At 44.8% G+C, this 21,523-nt stretch overlaps 1 protein-coding gene across 3 annotated transcripts in view; it reads left to right on the forward strand.

Moving 5' to 3' along the window:
- Nucleotides 1–21,152, forward strand: part of BCAM (basal cell adhesion molecule (Lutheran blood group)) — an 80,918-nt gene extending 59,766 nt beyond the window's left edge. The window contains exons 8-16 of one of the 3 annotated variants that reach the window (XM_070764933.1): nt 1,298–1,454; nt 2,647–2,762; nt 3,730–3,871; nt 9,143–9,279; nt 11,399–11,537; nt 12,941–12,970; nt 14,404–14,551; nt 15,948–16,074; nt 17,087–21,152. In XM_070764933.1, the coding sequence (XP_070621034.1) occupies nt 1,298–1,454; nt 2,647–2,762; nt 3,730–3,871; nt 9,143–9,279; nt 11,399–11,537; nt 12,941–12,970; nt 14,404–14,551; nt 15,948–16,074; nt 17,087–17,092 (1,002 nt within the window). In that variant the 3' untranslated portion in view covers nt 17,093–21,152. Of the gene's footprint in view, nt 1–1,297; nt 1,455–2,646; nt 2,763–3,729; nt 3,872–9,142; nt 9,280–11,398; nt 11,538–12,940; nt 12,971–14,403; nt 14,556–15,947; nt 16,075–17,086 lie in introns of those variants that run through there. The other 2 variants (XM_070764935.1, XM_070764936.1) reach the window with 2 other exon arrangements.
- The last annotated feature ends 371 nt before the right edge of the window (nt 21,153–21,523 follow it).

The raw sequence follows: 21,523 nt of genomic DNA on the forward strand, positions 1-21,523 counted from the left end.
GGACTCACTGCTCACAGTCACTCATGCCCTCATCACCTCGAGGCTCGACTACTGTAACGCTCTCTACATGGGGCTACCGTTGAAAAGTGTTCGGAAACTCCAGATTGTGCAGAATGCAGATGCGAGAGCAGTCATGGGCTTCCCCAGGTATGCCCATGTTACTCCAACACTCCGCAGTCTGCATTGGTTGCCGATCAATTTCCGGTCACAATTCAAAGTGTTGGTTATGACCTATAAAGCCCTTCATGGCATCGGGCCAGAATATCTCCGAGACCGCCTTCTGCCCCACGAATCCCAGCGACCGATTAGGTCCCACAGAGTTGGCCTTCTCCGGGTCCCGTCAACTAAACAATGTCGGTTGGCGGGCCCCAGGGGAAGAGCCTTCTCTGTGGCGGCCCCGACTCTCTGGAACCAGCTCCCCCCAGAGATTAGAACTGCCCCTACCCTCCTCGCCTTTCGTAAACTCCTTAAAACCCACCTTTGTCATCTGGCATGGGGGAACTGAAATATCTCCCCTGGGCCTATACAATTTATGTATGGTATGTTTGCATGTATGTCTGCTTAATAATGGTTTTTTAAAAAAAATATCTTAAATTGTAAATTATTAGATTTGTTATAAACTGTTTTTTATTGTGTTGTGAGCCGCCCCGAGTCTGCGGAGAGGGGCGGCATACAAATCTAATAAACATAAACATAAATATAAACTTTCTACTAAATCTGCACTTCTATTCTACTAGTTTTTCTCATCATCCCTATCACCCATTTCCTCCCATGTTGACTGTATGACTGTAACTTGTTGCTTATATCCTAAGATTTTTATTAATATTGCTTCTTCATTGCTTATTTGACCCCTATGACAATCATTACGTGTTGTACCACATGATTCTTGACAAATGTATATTTTATTTTATGTACGTTGAGAGCATATGCACCAAGACAAATTCCTTGTGTGTCCAATCACACTTGGCCAATAAAAATTCTATTCTATTCTATTCTATTCTATTTTGCCAATATCTTGTTAGGCCTTTAATCACTTCCTCTTCCACTTGTAATAACATGCTATAAATATTACTCGCCTGTCCTTTTGAATCATTAATCTCTTGCGAACTTTTCTAGATAAGAACCGGGTGGTCAAGGATTTTTTTGCCTCTTCCCAGAAAGGGGAAGAAAGAAAAAAAATACATAAATCAAAATTTGCAGTAGCGTACCTGACCGTACCCGTAGTAGGAGCCCATCACTGCATGTATGCGATGTCATCGTCTCTCCATCCTTACCTTTTTCTGCTCTTCCATCCCAGAGCCCCGAAAACATGGACTTGTCCACCAGTTCCGATGGGGTCCTTCAGCTTCCCCAAGTGACCAAGGCTGACAGTGGGACCTATCGCTGTCAGGTCCTGGACTTCTACAGTCCTGCCGAGGTGGAACTGGAGAAAGATGTCAGCATCTTCATCAATTGTGAGTGCCCCGTGGAATGCTGGCAAAGAGAGTCAGGGGTCGTGATTTCTGACAGTCTCAAAATGGGTGAACGGTGCAGTCAGGCAGTAGGGAAAACTAGTAGGATGTTTGGCTGCATAGCTAGAGGTATCACAAGCAGGAAGAGGGAGATTGTGATCCCGCTATATAGAGTGCTGGTGAGACCACATTTTGAATATTTATGTATTTATGTATTTATGTATGTATGTATGTAGTTAGTTAGTTAGTTAGTTAGTTAGTTAGTTAGTTAGTTAGTTAGTTAGTTAGTTAGTTAGTTATTGGATTTGTATGCCGCCCCTCTCCGTAGACTCGGGGCGGCTAACAACAGTAATAAAAACAGCATATAACAATCCAATACTGTACACAATACTGTGTTCAGTTCTGGAGACCTCACCTACAAAAAATATATTGCCCAAATTGAATGGGTCCAAAGACGGGCTACAAGAATGGCGGAAGGTCTTAAGCATAAAACGTATCAGGAAAGACTTCATGAACTCAATCTGTATAGTCTGGAGGACAGAAGGAAAAGGGGGGACAGGATCGAAACATTTAAATATGTTCTAGGGTTAAAGAAGGTCCAGGAGGGAAGTGTTTTTAATAGGAAAGTGAACACAAGAACAAGGGGACACAATCTGAAGTTAGTTGGGGGAAAGATCAAAAGCAACATGAGAAAATATTATTTGACCGAAAGAGTAGTAGATCCTTGGAACAAACTTCCAGCAAGACGTGGTAGATAAATCCACAGTCACTGAATTGAAACATGCCTGGGATAAACATAGATCCAGCCTAAGATAAAATACAGAAAATAGTATAAGGGCAGACTAGATGGACCATGAGGTCTTTTTCTGCCGTCAGACTTTTATGTTTCTACGTTTTCATTACTGAGTGGTCCCAAAGGTGCTTTTTCAGGATGTGACTATTATTGTATTATTTACGGGACCCTCTCTTGCCACATACCTCTCAGAAACTCATAAGAGCACACAGAGTTGGCTTCCTCCAGGTCCCGTCAGCCAAGCAACGCAGGCTGGCGGGACCATGGGACAGGGCCTTCTCTGTTGCCGCCCCAGCTCTGTGGAATAAACTCTCCCCTGAGTCCTTCGGGATTGGGCGGCATAGAATTCGAATAAATGAATAAGTTGCTAATTGAAACTGAGCCTTTTCTTCTGGGTTTCAGATCTGGACCCCGTGGTCCTCAATCCAACCAAGGTGGTGAAAGTCAACCGAAGTGAAGACCTTGAGTTGCACTGTTCTGGCAGTGGCTCCAAGACCCCGACATTGTCATGGAAGAAGGTAGGTAGCCTCTGCAGAACCATTGCATGGATCAAAGATAATAATAATAATAATAATAATAACAACAACAACAGCAACAACAACAACAATTCCCTCCTCTATCTATTTCTCTCTCCCTCCCTCTCTCTCCATCTCTCTACTTCCCTCTCTATCTATCTATCTATTTATTAATCTATCTATCTATCTTCTACTCTATCTATCTCTATGTATGTATGTATGTATGTATGTATGTATGTATGTATGTGTGTGTGTGTGTGTGTGTCTGTCTGTCTGTCTATCTATCTATTTATTAATCTATCTATCTATCTTCTACTCTATCTATCTCTATGTATGTATGTATGTATGTATGTATGTATGTATGTATGTATGTATGTATGTATCTGTCTGTCTGTCTGTCTGTCTGTCTATCTATCTATTTATTAATCTATCTATCTATCTTCTACTCTATCTATCTCTATGTATGTATGTATGTATGTATGTATGTATGTATGTATGTATGTATGTGTCTGTCTGTCTGTCTGTCTATCTATCTATCTATCTATTTATTAATCTATCTATCTATCTTCTACTCTATCTATCTCTATGTATGTATGTGTGTGTGTGTGTGTGTGTGTGTGTGTGTCTGTCTGTCTGTCTGTCTATATCTCTCTAACATATCTACCTACCTACCTACCTTTCTTTCTTTCTTTCTATTCATCTATCTGCCTGCCTGCCTGCCTGCCTGCCTGCCTGCCTGCCTATCTATCTATCTATCTATCTATCTATCTATCTATCTATCTATCTATCTATCTATCTATCTATCTATCTATCTATCTATCTATCTGATTTCTATGCCGCCTTTCTTTCAGAGCGGCTCACTACAAAGGATTAATACAAAACATGTAAGAATTATGAATTAAAATCACACTAAAAACCCCAATACCTAAAATCAATCCATCAATTAAATTAATTTTAATTTCACCTGCAGGGAAGGCAGCAGGTGGGGACCGGCGAAACTCTGCCGCTGAAGGAGTTGACCTACCCCATGGCCGGCACGTATGCCTGTGAGGCTTCCGTGCCCAGCATCCCCGGACTGAAGCGGAACGAGTCCATCCAAGTTATTGTAGAAGGTAGGTAGGTAGAGGGATTTGTGTGTGTGTTTGTGTGTGCATGCGTAAAGGAAGCGAAGTGGAACTGGAGCAGGGGTGGGATTCTCCTGGTTTAGACCAGTTTGCCTGAACCAGGAGTGACCCACTAGTGATGTCATAATGACGTCACCAAACTGGATTGGTCAGTGCTGGTCTGTGGGCACCACCTTTTTTAAAATAAAATTTGTTTTCAGGATTTTTTTTTGTTTTGAGTATTTTATTTTCCTGTACCTTAAAACATACACAAATGAAAACACATACATCATCCCAATCAATCATATCTAAGAATAAATCTATATTTTGTAAGTTATAAATCTATAATCTGTATTTTAACGGCATATACCTGTATATCTAAAAACATCTTACATAAGCATCTTACATAATAAATTCATAGTTCAAGAACCGAGTTGTAAAGGTTATTGCGATGTTTTCATATTAGATGGATAAAAGCTATATTTTAAGAGGTTATTGAATATATATAAGATATTATATGTTTCTACAGTCCTTTTGTGAAAGAAAGAGATTGAAGGGCTTCTACTGAATGATTACAAAGTAAAAATTAAAAAAAATTGCGTATGTTTGACAATAAGCTTGATTTTGTGTTGGAAACTATGTACAGTGGTACCTCGTGATACGAACCACCCGTGATACGAACATTTCAAGACATGAACGGGAGGTTCGGAAATTTTTTGCCTCTTCATACAAACTTTTTTCGACTTACAAACCCACCGCAGATCGCAAAATGGCGCTCTGCTGGGCGCCGCCACCCGGCTGTCACCTTTTAAAACAGCCGGGGGGCTTCTTGGTGTTCTCCCGAACCCGAAGGACATGGCGCAAAGGACGAACCCGAACCCGAAATGTGGCCTCCAGGAAGGAACTCTTCGTGATGTCAAAGCTCCGCCCATGGAATTCCCTATTGGGATTCCCCATCTCTGCTTCAGCCTCCAGATTGGCCAAAAACGCTGCTGCCGATTGCAAAAATGGTGCTCTGCTGGGCGGCGCCGCACGACTGTCACCTTCTGAAACAGCCGGGCGCTTCTCGGCGGCCTCCAGAACCCAAACCCAAACCCGAACCTCTGGGTTCAGCATTCAGGAGAACGCCAAGAAGCCCCCCCGGCTGTTTTAAAAAGTGACAGCCGGGCGGCGGTGCCCAGCGGAGCGCCATTTTGCAATTTCCCGCCCCCCTTGCATGCATTAATCGCTTTTACATTGTTTCCTATGGGAAACATTGTTTCGTGTTATGAACTTTTCGCCTTACGAGCCTCCTTCCGGAATCAATTAGGTTCGTAAGATGAGGTATTACTGTACAGTGATCCCCCGAGTTTCGTGATCTCGATCTTTGCGAAACGCTATATCGCGATTTTTCCACCCGATGACGTCACTCCCTTCCTTTCTCATCTTTCTTTCTCTCTCTCTTTCTCTATCTTGCTTCTTCCTCTCTCACACTCTCTTCCTCCCTCTCTCATCTCTTTCTTTCCTTCTCTCTCTTTCTCTATCTCTCCCCTTCTTGCTCTCGAGCGGTGGGTGGCACCCAGGGAAGGTTCCTTCGGCCGCCCACCAGCTGATCTGCTCGGCAGCGCAGTAGCAGCGAGGAGCTGAAGATGGGGTTTCCCCTTTGCGTGGGCAACGGGGAAACCCCATCTTCGGCTCCTCGCTGCTACTGCGCTGCCGAGCAGATCAGCTGGTGGGCGGCCGAAGGAACCTTCCCTGGGTCTTCAACTCCCAGAGCGGCGGACAAGCGGAAAAGCGGCGGACAAGCGGGCAGGCAGGCGACTCCTCAGCTGCTGGGTCTTCCCAGGTGCGGAAGTAAAAACACCATCTGCGCATGCGCGGCCATGGAAAAAGGGGCGCGCATGCGCAGATGGTGTTTTTACTTCCGCACCGCTACATCGTGAGAAATCGATTATTGCGAGGGGTCTTGGAACGGAACCCTCGCGATAATCGGGGGATCACTGTATTGCTTTTTATTTTATGCTGGAGGAAAAAAAATTAAAAAAATTGTGTCGAGATAGTTTAAAAGACATGTTTTGGCTAGGATCCTTTCACTCTAGATAACTTTTCTTTCGTAAACCATTTGGCCCACACAGCTATCAAGGTGTGACGCTCTTATATTCAGAGGTTATTCTTTACACATTTTTCCTAGAGAGAGGAGGCGAGACAGCCCTGGCAAGGCTGTGCAGATTAGTGGGATGTGTCAGGCAACATAGCTCAAGGGGGTGAGGATGGAGTTAGAAGTCAGATCCTTTCCCTTCCCTCTGAGTCACACAAACATTCCAATGAGCTTACTCAATCCACTATTCACATTTTTTTGGAGCCCAGCCTTAAATCCTGGAGCACAGGGATGGCAGAATAACAGAGTTGCAGGGGACCTTGGAGGTCTTCGAGTCCACCCCCCTGCTTAGGCAGGAAACCCTACAACACTTCAGACAAATTGCTATCCAATCTCTTCTTAAAAACTTCCAGTGTTGGAACATTTACAACTTCTGGAGGCAAGCTGTTCCGCTGATTAATTGTTCTAACGTTTAGGAAAGTTCTCCTTAGTTCTTGTTCTGCCGGGCTCTGTTCTGCCGGGCTCTCTGGCAGAATCCTCCCAAAAATTCACAGGTACAAATTTCAGACACACACACGTTTGATGTGATAATGAAAATTCACTTAAACCAAGCCCTCTTTTGGTATAGCAAAGAGCACTCGTCTCCAAACAAACTGGTAATTTATACAAGTCCCTTATCAGTCCTGTGATACTTAGCTTGCAGCTGTGAGGCAATTCACAGTCCTTCTTCTTTCACAAAGTGAAACACACTTTGCTCTGGTTTAGTTTCAAAGCGGGGGAAAATCAGCACACAAAAAGTCAAAGTCAGCAAAGCAGTCATGAAACACAACGATCAGATAATCCTCCACAATGGCCAAACCCACAGGCTGCTCTTTATAGCAGCCTCACTAATGACCACAGCCCCACCCAACCACAGGTGGCCTCATTTTCTTTGATAATAATCTCTCAGTTGTTGTTGCCTATGCATCGCTCTCCGCATGCGTGGCTGTATCATTAACTCTTGTTCTGAATCCAAGGAGGAGCTAGAGAATTGATCTCCTTCTGAGCTGTCTGCCACACTCTCCTCCTCCCTGTCACTCATGTCCTCTTGGTCAGAAGAGCCCTCATCATCAGATTCAACTGGGGGCAAAACAGGCCTGCAGCATGTGGATGTCTCCCCCACATCCACAGTCCTTGGGGCAGGAGCTGGGCCAGAGCTGACCACAACAGGCTCTATGGTATGAATCTCCAGAAAATTCAAGGATACAAATTTCAGACACACACACACACACTTGAAAGTGCAAAAACAATGTTCTTTATCAACAAAAATTCAAAAGAAACAAAGCACCCTTTTTGTATTGCAAAGAGCACCGGTCCCAAAACAACCTGGTAGTCTGTACAATCCCCTTAATCAGTCCTTAAGTACTTAGCTAGCAGCTGTGAAGGAACGTCACAGCCCTCCTTCTTCCACGAAGTGAAACACACACACTTTGCTCTGCTTTGGTTTCAAAGTCGTGAAAAATCAACAAAGTCTGGAAACAGCAAGGCATGGTCCTGAAGAACAACGATCAGATAATCTTCCACAACGGCCAAGCCAGCACACTGCTATTTATATCAGCAGCTCTAATTCCCGGACCCCCACCCAAACACAGGTGGCCTCTCTTATCTCCTGTAATATTTCTTCAATTGGTCTCTTCGATGCATAATTCTGCGCATGCGTGGGTTTAACACTTCCTCATCCGACAACAATAGTGGAAAAAAAATCTGTAATACAAATCTAATAATTTAAACTAAAAACCCCATAATTTAAAAACATGCACACAACACACCATACATAAACAATATAGGCCTGGGGAAGTTATTTGTTCCAGGTGTGGACTTACCAAGGTCTTATAAAGTGGTATTAATACTTCACGTGATCTTGATTCTGTCCCTCGGTTATTGCTGCCTGGGATTATGTTGGTGGGTTGTTTTTTTTTAGCAGTCATGTTTAAGTGGTTGTCCACTAGGACTCCAAGACCCCTCTCACAATTACAGTGTTCCCTCGATTTTCGCGGGGGATGCGTTCCGAGACCGCCCGCGAAAGTCGAATTTCCGAAGTAGAGATGCGGAAGTAAATACACCATTTTTGGCTATGGACAGTATCCCAAGCCATCCCTTAACACTTTAAGCCCCTAAATCAGTGATTTTCAACCTTTTTTGAGCCACGGCACATTTTTTACATTTACAAAACCCTGGGGCACATTGAGGGGGGCGGGGCGGCTAAAAAAAGTTTGGACAAATTTTTTCTCTCTCTTCCTCCCTTTCGCTCTATTTCTCTCTCCCTCCTTCTTTCTCTCCCTTCTTTTTTTCTCTCTCTCTCCATCCCTCTTTCTTTCTCTCTTCCTTCCTTCCTCTCTTTTTTGCTCTCTTTCTCCCTCCCTCCCTCCCTCCCTCTATGTCTTTCTCTCTCCCACCTTCCCTCCCGCTCTTTCTCTCTCTCTCTTTCTTTTTTTCTCTCTCTTGCTCTCTCTCTCTTGCTCTCTCCCTTGCTTTCTTTCTCTCTCTTGTTCTCTTTCTCTCTCTCTCTTTCTTTCTTTCTTTCTCTCTCTCTCTTTCTTTCTCTCTCTCTCTTTCTTTCTTTCTTTCTCTCTCTCTCTTGTTTTCCTTTTCTCTCTTGCTTTCTTTCTCTGTCTCTCTCTTTCTCTCTCTCTCTCTCTTTCTTTCTTTCTCTCTCTTGTTTTCTTTCTCTCTCTCTCTTGCTTTCTCTCTCTCTCTCTCTTGTTTTCTTTCTCTCTCTGAGCTTCGCGGCACACCTGACCATGTCTCACGGCACACTAGTGTGCCGCGGCACACTGGTTGAAAAACACTGCCCTAAATTACCATTTCCCATTCCCTTAACAACCATTTACTCATCATTATTACTGGTACTCACCATTGAATAAGACACTTAGTGATCCTGATATTTATAAACATAATTATTTATTAACAATAATTATTTTTTTTGTTATTTATTTGCAAAAATTATTAATTTGGCAATGACGTATGATGTCATCGGGCGGGAAAAACCGTGGTATAGAAAAAAAAACCGCAAAGTATTTTTTAATTAATATTTTTTGAAAAACCGTGGTATAGGCTATTCGCAAAGTTCGAACCCGTGAAAATCGAGGGAACACTGTACTATGATTGAGCCAGGTACCATCTATGCTTTACCTGTGCTTCTCCTCTCTCACTCTCTCATACAGGAAAGCCAGAGATAGACACAAAAACAACCATCATCCCAGAGCTGGAAAAGACCGTGAAAGTTACCTGTACTGTTTTAGGACATCCTCAGCCAGAGATCAGATGGAGCATACCTGGTGGAAAGGTGAGTCCATCCAAGGTAGGGTAACAAAAGGATCTCTTCCTTATCTTTTTTTTAAAAAAAATATTTTTTATTAATATATAAACTTTTAAAAGAATACAAGAAAGAAAATAATACAAACATTTATAAAGAAGGGGAAAAAACCCACAAACAACACATATGTACATACATGTATACATATATACATACATATGTGTTAGCAAAAGCTTCACTTCAGAAGAAAAGGATTTAGGGGCAGTGATTTCTGACAGTCTCAAAATGGGTGAACAGTGCGGTCGGGCGGTAGGAAAAGCAAGTAGGATGCCTGGCTGCATAGCTAGAGGTATAACAAGCAGGAAGAGGGAGATTGTGATCCCCTTATATAGAGCGCTGGTGAGACCCCATTTGGAATAATACTGTGTTCAGTTCTGGAGACCTCACCTACAAAAAGATATGGACAAAATTGAACGGGTCCAAAGACGGGCTACAAGAATGGTGGAAGGTCTTAAGCATAAAACGTATCAGGAAAGACTTCATGAACTCAATCTGTATAGTCTGGAGGACAGAAGGGAAAGGGGGGACATGATCGAAGCATTTAAATATGTTAAAGGGTTAAATAAGGTTCAGGAGGGAAGTGTTTTTAATAGGAAAGTGAACCCAAGAACAAGGGGACACAATCTGAAGTTAGTTGGGGGAAAGATCAAAGGCAACGTGAGAAAATATTATTTTACTGAAAGAGTAGTAGATCCTTGGAACAAACTTCCAGCAGACGTGGTTGGTAAATCCACAGTAACTGAATTTAAACATGCCTGGGATAAACATATATCCATTGTAAGATAAAATACAGGAAATAGTATAAGGGCAGACTAGATGGACCATGAGGTCTTTTTCTGCCGTCAGTCTTCTATGTTTCTATGTTTCTACAGTGATACCTCATCTTATGAACCCCTTGTCATACGAACTTTTTGTGATACAAACCCAGTGCTTAAGACTTTTTTGCCTCTTTTTCTGAACTATTTTCACCTTACGAACTCAAGCCGCCGCCGTTGGGATGCCCCGCCTCCGGACTTCCGTTGCCAGCTGAAGCGCTGGGATTTCCCTGAGGCTCCCCTCGCTGGGATTCAAAGCAGCACCGGCAAAAATGAAGAGAATCCCAGCGAGGGGAGCCTCAGGGAAATCCCAGCAACGCAAGAACGGGTGCTTTGGCTGGCAACGGAAGTCTGGAGGTTGGGATTCCCAGTGGCGCAAGGCAAAAGGAGTGACTTTTGGGTTGGGGTTGCATGCATTATTTGCTTTTACATTGATTCCTCTGGGGAAAATTGCTTTGTCTTACGAACTTTTCATCTTACGAACCTGGTCACGGAATGAATTAAGTTCATAAGATGAAGCATCACTGTACATTAATACTACAGTGATCCCTCGATTTTCGCGATCTCGTTCTTCGCGAAACGCTATATCGCGATTTTTCCCACCCGATGACGTCACTCTCTTCCTTCCTTTCTCATCTTTCTTTCTCTCTCTCTCTATCTTGCTTCTTCCTCTCTCACACTCTCTTCCTCCCTCTCTCATCTCTTTCTTTCCTTCTCTCTCTTTCTCTATCTCTCCCCCTCTTGCTGGTGGGCGGCGGGCGGGCGGCGGGCGGGCGGGCGAGCGGGGGCATCAGCGAGGAAGACCCAGGGAAGGTTCCTTCGGCCGCCCAGCATCTGATCTGCTCGGCAGCGCAGCGAGGAGCCGAATCGGGGTTTCCCCTTTGCGTGGGCGGCGGCGAAACCCCGATCTTCGTCTGTTCGCTGCTCCTGCGCTGCCGAGCAGATCAGCTGCTGGGCGGCTGCAGCAGCAGCGAGCAGACGAAGATCGGGGTTTCCCCGCCGCCCACGCAAAGGGGAAACCCCGATTCGGCTCCTCGCTGCGGTGCTGAGCAGATCAGCTGCTGGGCGGCCGAAGGAATCTTCCCTGGGTCTTCCCCGCCGCCCACGCAAACTCCACCATCTGCGCATGCGCGGCCATGAAAAAAGGGCGCGCATGCGCAGATGGTGTTTTTACTTCCGCAACCCTACATCGCGAAAAATCGATTATTGCGAGGGGTCTTGGAACGGAACCCTCGCGATAATCGAGGGATCACTGTATTTACGATCTCCCTCTCTCTCTTTCCCCCTAGGCTCCCGTAAAACACTCGGCAAATAAATATATTGCTGAATTGTTAGTGGAACTGACCCCCAAAGTTATCCAAAGTGGAGTTCAATGCACAGCAGAGAACAAGTACGGGTCGGCTCAGAAGAACATTGAGCTGAAAATGGGTGAGAACCTCATTTGTTGGTCCACTAATTTCTCTTTTGTCATTTCGAATTTCCCTTTACCTTCTTTTAATCTAGATCTAATCTGACAATATGGCCACTAATAAATTTTAATTCCTTGTTGATTTAGGGTTTCAATTCCTTGCACATCCAAAATTTCTGGATATCTAACCATTTTGTTTGTCCATTGTGTTGGGGTAAATTATTGCTTCCAAACTAGAGAACCAAGTCGGAATTTCTTTGTAATGTTGATATTTTATTTTAGCCCAAATTTGGGATAGGGATTTTCTAATTTAATGATTTTGGAAACAGGGGTGTTTTCTATGTTTCTCGTCCCATAGAAACCCAGGACTAAATTTAACATATAAATGAACCCAACAGCTGAACCCTGACCTCCAGATACTCCATACTACAATTGAGGTTGTGATTAGTTATTTTATATTGCCAGAAGGGACTCCGAGCCTGGTGCTTATTAAATTGTGATTTACAGTATATTAAAATCACTGTTGCAATCGCCTGAAGCAACTTAATGCAATTCCTGCAGTGCAGCTATTCTGATTTTGGATCTCAGAGGTTATACAGTTGTGGTTACATTAAGATTTTTCAACTTTTGTCAACTTTAAATTCCAATCACTTTTTGTATGTAAAGAAATGTAAACCGGAGCTAAGGAAAAAATTGAAACTTATTGAAAATAATTTAACCCCCTAAATGGTGGTGGGATTTTATTGGTGATGGGCACGTTTTCTTTAAGTTTTTTGTTTGTTTGTTGTAATAAAATTTAATTAAAATATTTTTTTTTTAAAAAAGAGCTAGACTAGAAGAGATTGTTTTTGTTTCTCCTCCTCCCAAGAAGATATAAACGATATATATTTCGTTGTTTGTTTATTGTTGTTATTGTTTGATATTGTTTATTGTATTTATTTAAGTAATTAATTATTTTATTATTATTATTATTCCTTATTATGATTATTTTTTGTTTGTTTTTGTTTGTATTTCTTTTTTTCATTTTTGTATTTTGTAAATGTATAAGTGTATATATGTATATATGTCTTTGGTTATGTTTTTAAAACAATTCAATGAAAAATATTTTTATAAAATAATTTTAAAAAAAGAAAAGATAGGATAGAATAGAGCTGGAAGGGACCTTGGAGGTCTTCTAGTCCAGGGGTAGGGAAAGTGGGCTCTTCTGTGCCAGGTGGACTTCAACTCCCAGAATTCCTGAGCCAATCATGCTAGCTCAGGAATTCTGGGAATTGAAGTCCACATGCCATAGAGGAGCCAACTTTGCCTGTTCTAGTCTAACCCCCTGCTCAAGCAAGAGCACCTATACCAGCGATACCAGCGATGGCAAACCTCTTTTGGGTCTTGTGCTTTGCTTCACCGACCTTTCTCTCTCTCCTTGTAGCTATTCCGACACCTTCTTCGAAGCCAGCCAGTAAGTTATTTTCTTTCCCTTTCTGTCTTTGCTAATTGGGAAGAGCAGCTGGGGATTTTTATTTATTTGTTTGTTTGTTTGTTTGTTCATTCGTTCCTTCATTCATTCATTCATTTGATTTTTTTACGCTGCCCTTCTCCTTAGCCTCAGGGCGGCTTACAACATGTTAGCAATAGCATATTGTCCCCAACAATCCGGGTCCTCATTTGACCCACCTTGGAAGGATGGAAGGCTGAGTCGACCTTGAGCAGGTGGTGAGGTTTGAACTGCTGACCTGCAGATCTAGCTGTCAGCTTTAATGGCCTGCAGTACTGAATTCTACCCACTGCGACACCTCGGCTCCTTCCTTCCTTCCTTCCTTCCTCCCTCCCTCCCTCCCTCCCTTCCCACTCCTCTCTATCTTCTTCCTTTTCTCCCATTCACTTCCTTCCTTCCTTTCTTTCCTTTCCTTTCCCTCCCTTCTTTCTTCTTCCTTTCCTTTCCCTTCCCACTCCTCTCTATCTTCTTCCTTTTCTCCCATTCCCTTCCTTCCTTCCTCCCTTCCTCCCTCCCTCCCTCCCCACTCCTCTCTATCTTCTTCCTTTTCTCCCATTCACTTCCTTCCTTCCTTCCTTCCTTTCTTTCCCTCCCTTCTTTCTTCTTCCTTTCCTTTCCCTTCCCACTCCTCTATCTTCTTCCTTTTCTCCCATTCCCTTCCTTCCTTCCTTCCTTCCTTCCTTCCTTCCTTCCTTCCTTCCTTCCTTCCTTCCTTAGATTTCTACTGTATGCCGCCCTTCTCGAAGCGACTCAGGGTGGCGTACAACAGCATGAAAAACAATACATATAAAGAAATTTAACTATTGTTAAAAAGAATTATTTATAAAATCATAAAAAGTCCCCATATGCAGTCGTTCCCATTCATCCAATTCAATCATTGGAGTCTTCGGAGAGGGGTGGCATACAAATCTAATAAATTATCATCATCATCATCATCATCATCATCATCATTATTATTATTATTATTATTATTATTATTAACATCGGCCAGAGACGATCTCGTCTCTCATGGCCCCCATTCCCGCTGGCAGAGGTGAGTCTTCAGAGCTTTACGAAAGACTAGGAGGGAGGGGGTGGTACATATCTCCGGGGGAGTTTGTTCCAGAGGGATGGTGCCACCGCGGAGAAGGCTCTTCCCCTAAGGCCCTGCCAGACGACATTGTCTGGCTGATGGGACCTGGAGAAGGCCGACCCTGTGGCACCTAACCGGCCGCTGGGGTGCATGAGGCAGAAGACGGTCCCACAGGATGATGGGAGTTGTAGTCTGACGCAGCTGGAAAGCCCCAAGTTAGCCGCGGCAGGACGTCCCTACTCTGGTTACGCTTCTTCTTGCATTCTTCTGCCTTGGCGGAAGACCTGACGGGGCCTCCTTCTTTTTTCCCCGCTCTCCCCAACAGCGGAGGAGGAACAGGGTCAAACCGGAAGTACGGTGGCGGTGATCGCGGTGTGCGTATGCGTCCTTCTCCTGCTCCTGATCGTGGGCTTCTTCTACTTCATGCAACGCCGGGGCCAGTTGCCCTGCGGCCGCGGAGAGAAGAGATCGCTGTGAGTCACACCGTCGGGCTTGGCGGTCCAAATCGGGGGGTTCTAAGCCATTGTGCCTCCCGGCAGCAGTTTCCCAGAAACCTCCTCTAAGGCTTGAGAGGAGAGGAGAGGAAGGAGGGAGGGAGGGGAGAAGGGGGAGAGGGAGGAGAGCGGAAGTGTGGAGGGGAGAGCAGGAGGAGAGGAGAGGGGGGCGATCTTTGCTTGTCCGTCACGGGGTGTTTGATGTCCGTTTGAAGAACCCGTGTTGAATTAGACGGTTTATTTATTTTATTTTTTATTTTTTATTTATTCTTTGTCCAATATACAATATATATGGAAGAGAATAGACATTAAGTAATATATATAAGGATAGAAAGTAAAAAAGAAGAGAAGTAGATGGGAGGGAGAGAATATATATGATATAAGGGATAAGGAGAGAATATATATGATAGGGCACGAAATTGACTTTGAAAAAACTAAATTACTTTCCGAAACAGAAAATGTTTACAGAAGAATAATTATGGAAGCCATAGAGATAGAAAAGCACCCCCTCAGCAAGAACAAAAGAGATGACACGTCCCGCCTACCAGAGATTTGGAAACCAGCCTTAAACAAAAAAAACATATCATAATCATCACCATGTCAATCCTTCAACTAAATGTGATTCCACCAACCAATCAAATCATTAAAACATAGTCACCCAATCTATTTGCTACATTCAAACCAAATCTCCACCCCCAACACTATATATAAGGAACAAATGGCAGTTGCAAACATTCTATATTTACAGCAGCACGAAGCTTATAACTTCAGCCTGATGATGGTGAATGTGATTTCACCGAAACGTCGCATAGACACTCAAAATATTACACGGGGCAAAAACCCGAACTCAGAACAATCTACATAGATAGATATAGATATAGATAAAGAGAGAATATATATGATATATGAGCTAAGGAAAGACAATTGGACAGGGGACAATAGGCACATCAGTGCACTTATATACGCCCCTTACTGGCCTCTTAGGAACCTGGAGAGGTCAATCGTGGAGAGTCTAAGGGAGAAGTGTTGGGGGTTAGGAGTTGACACTTTTGAGTCCGGTAATGAGTTCCACGCTTCGACAACTCGATTGTTAAAGTCATATTTTTTACAGTCAAGTTTGGAGCGGTTCATATTAAGTTTGAATCTGTTGCGTGCTCTTGTGTTGTTGTGGTTGAAGCTGAAGTAGTCGTTGACAGGCAGGACGTTGCAGCATATGATCTTGTGGGCAATACTTAAGTCGTGTTTTAGGCGCCGCAGTTCTAAGCTTTCAAGACCCAGGATTGTTAGTCTATTTTCGTAGGGTCTTCTGTTTCGAGTGGAGGAGTGAAGGGCTCTTCTGGTGAAATATCTCTGGACATTTTCCTTCTGTGCTCAGGACCCCCAAGGAAAGCATGCCGGATAACACCGTGGTGGAGATGAAGGCCGACAGGCGGAACGAACAGACGGGCTTGCTGCCTCCTGGAAGCGGTGGTGGTGGAGGAGGAGGAGGGGGCACGAATGAGGTGAGGAGGGGGCTGGGTGGGCCAACCAGGAGAGCCCCTGGCCCTTTAAGCTCCAGAGGGTCAGCAGGGGTGGGAAAACCTGGGCCCTTGTGGACTTCAACTCCCAGAATTCCTGAGCCAGACCCTCCCTTAAGAGTGGGGGGTCCTGAGGTTCCCAGAATTCTAGCCAGTGGCCGTCCCCTAACCCCCACCGTTTTACCCTTAGACTGTCCACGGTTGACCTCTCCAGATTCCTAAGAGGTCAGTAAGGGGTGTGCATAAGTGCACTAGAGTGCCTTCCGACCCCTGTCCTATTGCTCTCCTATATCCCATATATCTTCTCTTCTATCCCTATATCTTTCTTCTGTTCTCTCATTGATTATTTTATCCTATACTCTCTCTTCTATTCTTTTTCTAATTCTCTTTCCTCGAAGGTGTCCTCTATTACCTTCATTGCGTATTATTGTGTATTGGACAAAATAAATAAATAAATAACTGAAGTCCATCTATCTGGAGGGCTTGCAGGATTAGGGAAAAGGAGAGATTGGGGCAGGGCAAAAGAAGACAATAGAGTGTGAATTAATGCCGTCTTTTCGTCTTCTTTTCTTCTCTCCCTTCCCTTGTTCCTCCAATCCCTCCCTTTTTCTTTCCTTCCCCCCTCCGTTCCTTCCCTCCCTCTTTCAAATCTTCTTTGCTCCCTCCCTCCCTTCTTTCTCTCTTCCTCTCTTCCATATCTCCCTCCTTTTTTCCTTCCTTCCTTCCTCCCTCCCTTCCTTTCTTCTCTCTTCCAAATCCACCCTCATCCTTCCCCTCCTCTCTTCCATATCTCCCTCCCTTTTTCCTCCCTCCCTCCCTTGCTTTTCCTTCCTTCCCTCTCTCCTTCTTTCCCTCGCTCCCTCTTTCGAATCCTGTTTTCTCTCTCCCTCTCTCTTCCTTCCTTCCTTCTTTCCTACTTTCCTTCCTTCCTTTTCTCTCTCTTCCAAATCCTCCTCCTTCCCTCCCTCCCTCCCTTCCATATCTCCCCCCCTCCCAGTGCTGAGCAGAGGGAAGGCTGGACCTGTCTTCTACCAGGGGAGGCCCCTTCCCATTCTGTACCGCCCACAACGGATGGAGAAGATTCCGGAGAGGATCCTGCCAGGGCGTGACAGCCCCTCCCTCCCTCCTTCCCTCCCCCCTCCTTCCTTCACCACGGAGGGCACGGGGCTTTCTTCTCACCTAGACTTTGGAGGTCGGAGGGATCGAAACGCCAAGGGGGGAGAGAGCTATCCTGCTACTACTTCCTCCTCCTTTAAAAATAACCACATTTGGGGGGGGGGGTTGTTTATTTTTTTGGCTTTGTTTTTCAAAAAAGGAACTGACAGTTATCAGCACAATCGGTCCATTTTTAGCCTCCGGCATTTCCTAGATAAAGTTGCCCACAGACGCGTTGATGTTGGGGAGGCAAATCCACTTTGCAGAAGTGGCTAAAACTTCGGTTTTTGATGTTCCTTCGCCCCCACCTTTATTATTATTATTTTTAATTTTTTAAAGAAACCAACTTTTAGCCAGCCCTTCCCTGCCGGCGACCTACGATCTGAAACGGACTGTGTTTGGTGAACATTCCCGCCATAATCTTTGCCATAATCCTCTCTGTAAAACGTACCGGTTCTCCTAGGTGTCTGGTCAGCGTCAGGCGTTGCACCGAAGGCCGAGATGTTCTCATGCTCGCGGGCATGAATTTGACCACATCGCACCTTCACTTCACCTGCCACTGTGGGATGTAGCCCGCCCACTCACCTGTAGATATCTCTCTAGCAAGCAATCCTCTGCCACTCCTCCTGGTGCGGTTGACCAGTGGAGCTGCTTGCCTCCAGAAGTTGTGGAGGTTTTAAGAAGGAAGCGGCATTTGCCTGGAATGGGATAGGCGCAATGATGGCGAACCTTTTTTTTTGCTCGGGTGCCAAAAGCTCATGGGCGCATGCGATAGCACACTCGTGCGTGCCCACATCCATAATGCAGTGCCCTCCCCGACACACATGCATGGACAACTCCTCCTCCCCTGCTCGTACATGCAGACCTCACTCAAGCCTCTGGACTCCCCGTAGGCCGGTTGGGCCTTTTTTTTGCCCTCCCTGGGCTCCTGAGCCTGTGGATGGCGAAAAAACAGCCCAACGGGACTACCAGACTTCCTGAAGCCTGGGGAAGGTGAAAAACACTCCAATGGGCCTAACTTCTAGTAGGCCCGTTGGGCCTGTTTTTCGCCCTCCGGGGGCTTTCCTGAAGCCTAGGGAAGGTGAAAAACAGCCCAATGGACCTACCCTCCAATAGGCCTGTTGGGCTCCTTTTTCGCCCTCCAGAGGCTTTCCTGAAGCCTGGAGGGGGAAAATAGCCCAACGCGCCTACCAGACTTCCTGAAGCCTAGGGAAGGTGAAAAACAGCCCAATGGCCCTTACTTCTATTAGGCCCATTGGGCCCATTTTTTGCCCTCTACAGGCTTTCCTGAAGCCTGGGGAAGGTGAAAAACAGCCCAATGGGCCTAACCCCCAGTAGACCCGTTGGGCCCATTTTTTGCCCTCTGGAGGCTTTCCTGAAGCCTAGGAAAGGTGAAAAATGGCCCAACAGGCCTAACTTCCAGTAGGCCCGTTGGCCCTGTTTTTCATCCTCCACTGGCTTTCTTGAAGCCTGGGGAGGATGAAAATGGCACTCCAAGAGCCGTCGTCTCCAAACAAACTGGTAATTTGTACAAGTCCTTTATCAGTTCTGTGATACTTAGGTTGCAGCTGTGAGGCAATTCACAGTCCTTCTTCTTTCACAAAGTGAAACACACTTTGCTCTGGTTGAGTTTCAAAGCGGGGAAAAATCAGCACACAAAAGGTCAAAGTCAGTAAAGCAGTCACGAAACACAACGATCAGATAATCCTCCACAATGGCCAAACCCACAGGCTGCTCTTTATAGCAGCCTCACTAATGACCACAGCCCCACCCAAGCACAGGTGGCCTCATTTTCTTTGATAATAATCTCTCAGTTGTTGCTGCCTATGCATCGCTCTCCGCATGCGTGGCTGTATCATTAACTCTTGTTCCGAATCCAAGGAGGAGCTAGATAATTGATCTCCTTCTGAGCTGTCTGCCCCACTCTCCTCCTCCCTGTCACTCATGTCTTCTTGGTCAGAGGAGCCTTCATCATCAGATTCCACCGGGGGGGCAAAACAGGCCTGCATCATGTGGATGTCTCCCCCACATCCACAGTCCTTGGGGCAGGAGCTGGGCCAGAGCTAACCACAACAGAACTTGGCCAACGGCTTCAAATATATGATTTTTTTTTCTTCCATCAGTCAATCCTTTGCAAACCCTGTGCTTTTAAAAAAAATTTTTTTGCCGTGGCAATAAGGCATTGTGCATTTATCATGACTCACAATCAACCGAGCGTAATATCCCGACCTGCTTTGCCAAGAAAAGCAATTTTTTCTGTGCCATTTGATAATTAGCAAATTCCGGGAGAAATATTACTGATTTCTTATTTTATATAGCTTTGGCTGCAGGGGTTTGGGGAAAGGTCTTTTCGGGGCGGAAAGTGGGTTGACTTCCGGCTACAAATTTCCTTCTTTAAAAGACGACAATTAATTGTATTTTTTGGGGGGGGGGTGTGTTCTGTTCTCTCCATGTCTCTGCTCTTGAAGTTGATCCCAAATCAACCAGGCTGGCATTGAACCGCCCGATGTGTGGATCTTCTTCCTTTTATATATATTGGTTTGTTTGTTTTTTTTAAAAAAAACAGGACACCGTTTTGAGTGCATGGCAAAATCTCTTTGGAATAAATGTCTTTGTCAGTTAATCTGACTGTGGTTTTATAATCCTGTGTTTTCCCAATTTGGTGGACTTTTAAGAAGTGTGGACTTCAATTCCCAGAATTCCCCAGGGGAATTCTGGGAGTTGAAGTCCACTCGACTTAAAAGTCCCCAGATTGGAAAACATTGCCCACATCCCTGCGATGATGTCACTTCCTTTCTCTGTTGCACTGTTTGGTCGAGACACTGGTGTGTATGTGTGTGGTGGGTGGGAATATTTTGGACTTTTCTTTTTTATATAATTAGAGACCTTGAATGGTTTTGCAGCCTTGAACGGAGTGAAGCCGGAAGCTATGGCACAGCACGGTAAAGAAGAGTAGGCTAGGAGATGGGGGGTTCCCCTAGGCCTGCAGATTTTCAAAAATAATAATTATTATTTATAAATAATTATTTTAAAAAACAAAACAAAAAAAAAGCTGGGAATTTTAAGCGTTTTGCCTCAAACGGCAAAATATTCCTTTATTTTTCTCCCCACCTCTTTGCCCTCTCTAGATATGGTTGGACTTCAATTCCCAGAAACCATTGGGCGTGCCAGATGATCGCTGGGAAATATAGTTCATCAACATCCAATTAGGAAGGACGGGGACTTGGTATCAGTGGCCCCATGTTTAAAAAAAGGCTTTTTAAGTCTCGCTGCAGTTTTGACCTCTTCTCTTCAAATTTAAAATATAAAATAGCAACCTGCCCATCCTTCTCTTTGATGCACCTTTTGGAAATTTGGCTGTTTTGGGTTTTTGGATCAATTTTGGGGGAGGAGATAGGAATTAAGTGGATAGGAATTTATTTTTTTGCCGCCTCGGTAGGGATTCCTCAACAGAGAAACTTGTCGATGGAAATTCATAGATCAACACAGGACACAGCTTCTTCCCAAAGGTGCTTTTTGGAAAGGCGGGCGGGTTTTTCCTTGAAGGCATTTTGCTTCTCATGCAGGAAGCTTCTTTGGTTCTGACTTCGGTCCAAAAAAAGCTTCTTCAGTCCTTCCATCAGAACAGAGGAAGCCTCTTGGATGAAAAGCAAAATGAATTCAGGGGAAAAAACCCCCCAAAAGAAAGTCCTTTTGAAAAAGAGAGGAGATCCAATCAGTTGGCAACCTGGGGGAACAACCAAATCCAATCAGTTGGCAACCTAGCAGCCCTTCCATCCTCTGGACCGCAGGTCTCTACCGCCCTGTGCCATGGCTCCTGGGTCTCCGTTCGGGTGGGTTCCACTTTCTACAGCCTTTGCCAGGTTATGCTGTACATTAGTCATTAAAAAAAAAAAGATTATAACCTCTGTTTGACTCGTGAATCTTGGTGTGTCTCCGCGGGATGCGACTCGGCGCTGCTCAGTGACCTGATCCAACCCCTGTCAGTGACCACAAAAGAAAAAATTCTTTCGCGGCTACCCCTTCCTGCCAATCTCGGAAGGAAACTTCAGCGGAGAGAGCGAGAAAAAGTCGTATATTTTCATCTTCTCATCGTTTTTAATTCTCCCCCCACCCCCAACAAAACGATGTGCACTATGGTATAGGTAAATGCAGTGATGGGCTCCGACCGGAACGGTCAGGAACACGGTTCCGGTAGCAAAATTTGGAGCTCCACCCCAGAGCACCCAATTTGCACTGAAAGATGTTGAAACGAAATGCATAAGCCACGGCCACGGTG

The sequence above is a fragment of the Erythrolamprus reginae genome, chromosome 11, assembly GCF_031021105.1.
Source record: "Erythrolamprus reginae isolate rEryReg1 chromosome 11, rEryReg1.hap1, whole genome shotgun sequence".
Taxonomy (NCBI): domain Eukaryota; kingdom Metazoa; phylum Chordata; class Lepidosauria; order Squamata; family Dipsadidae; genus Erythrolamprus; species Erythrolamprus reginae.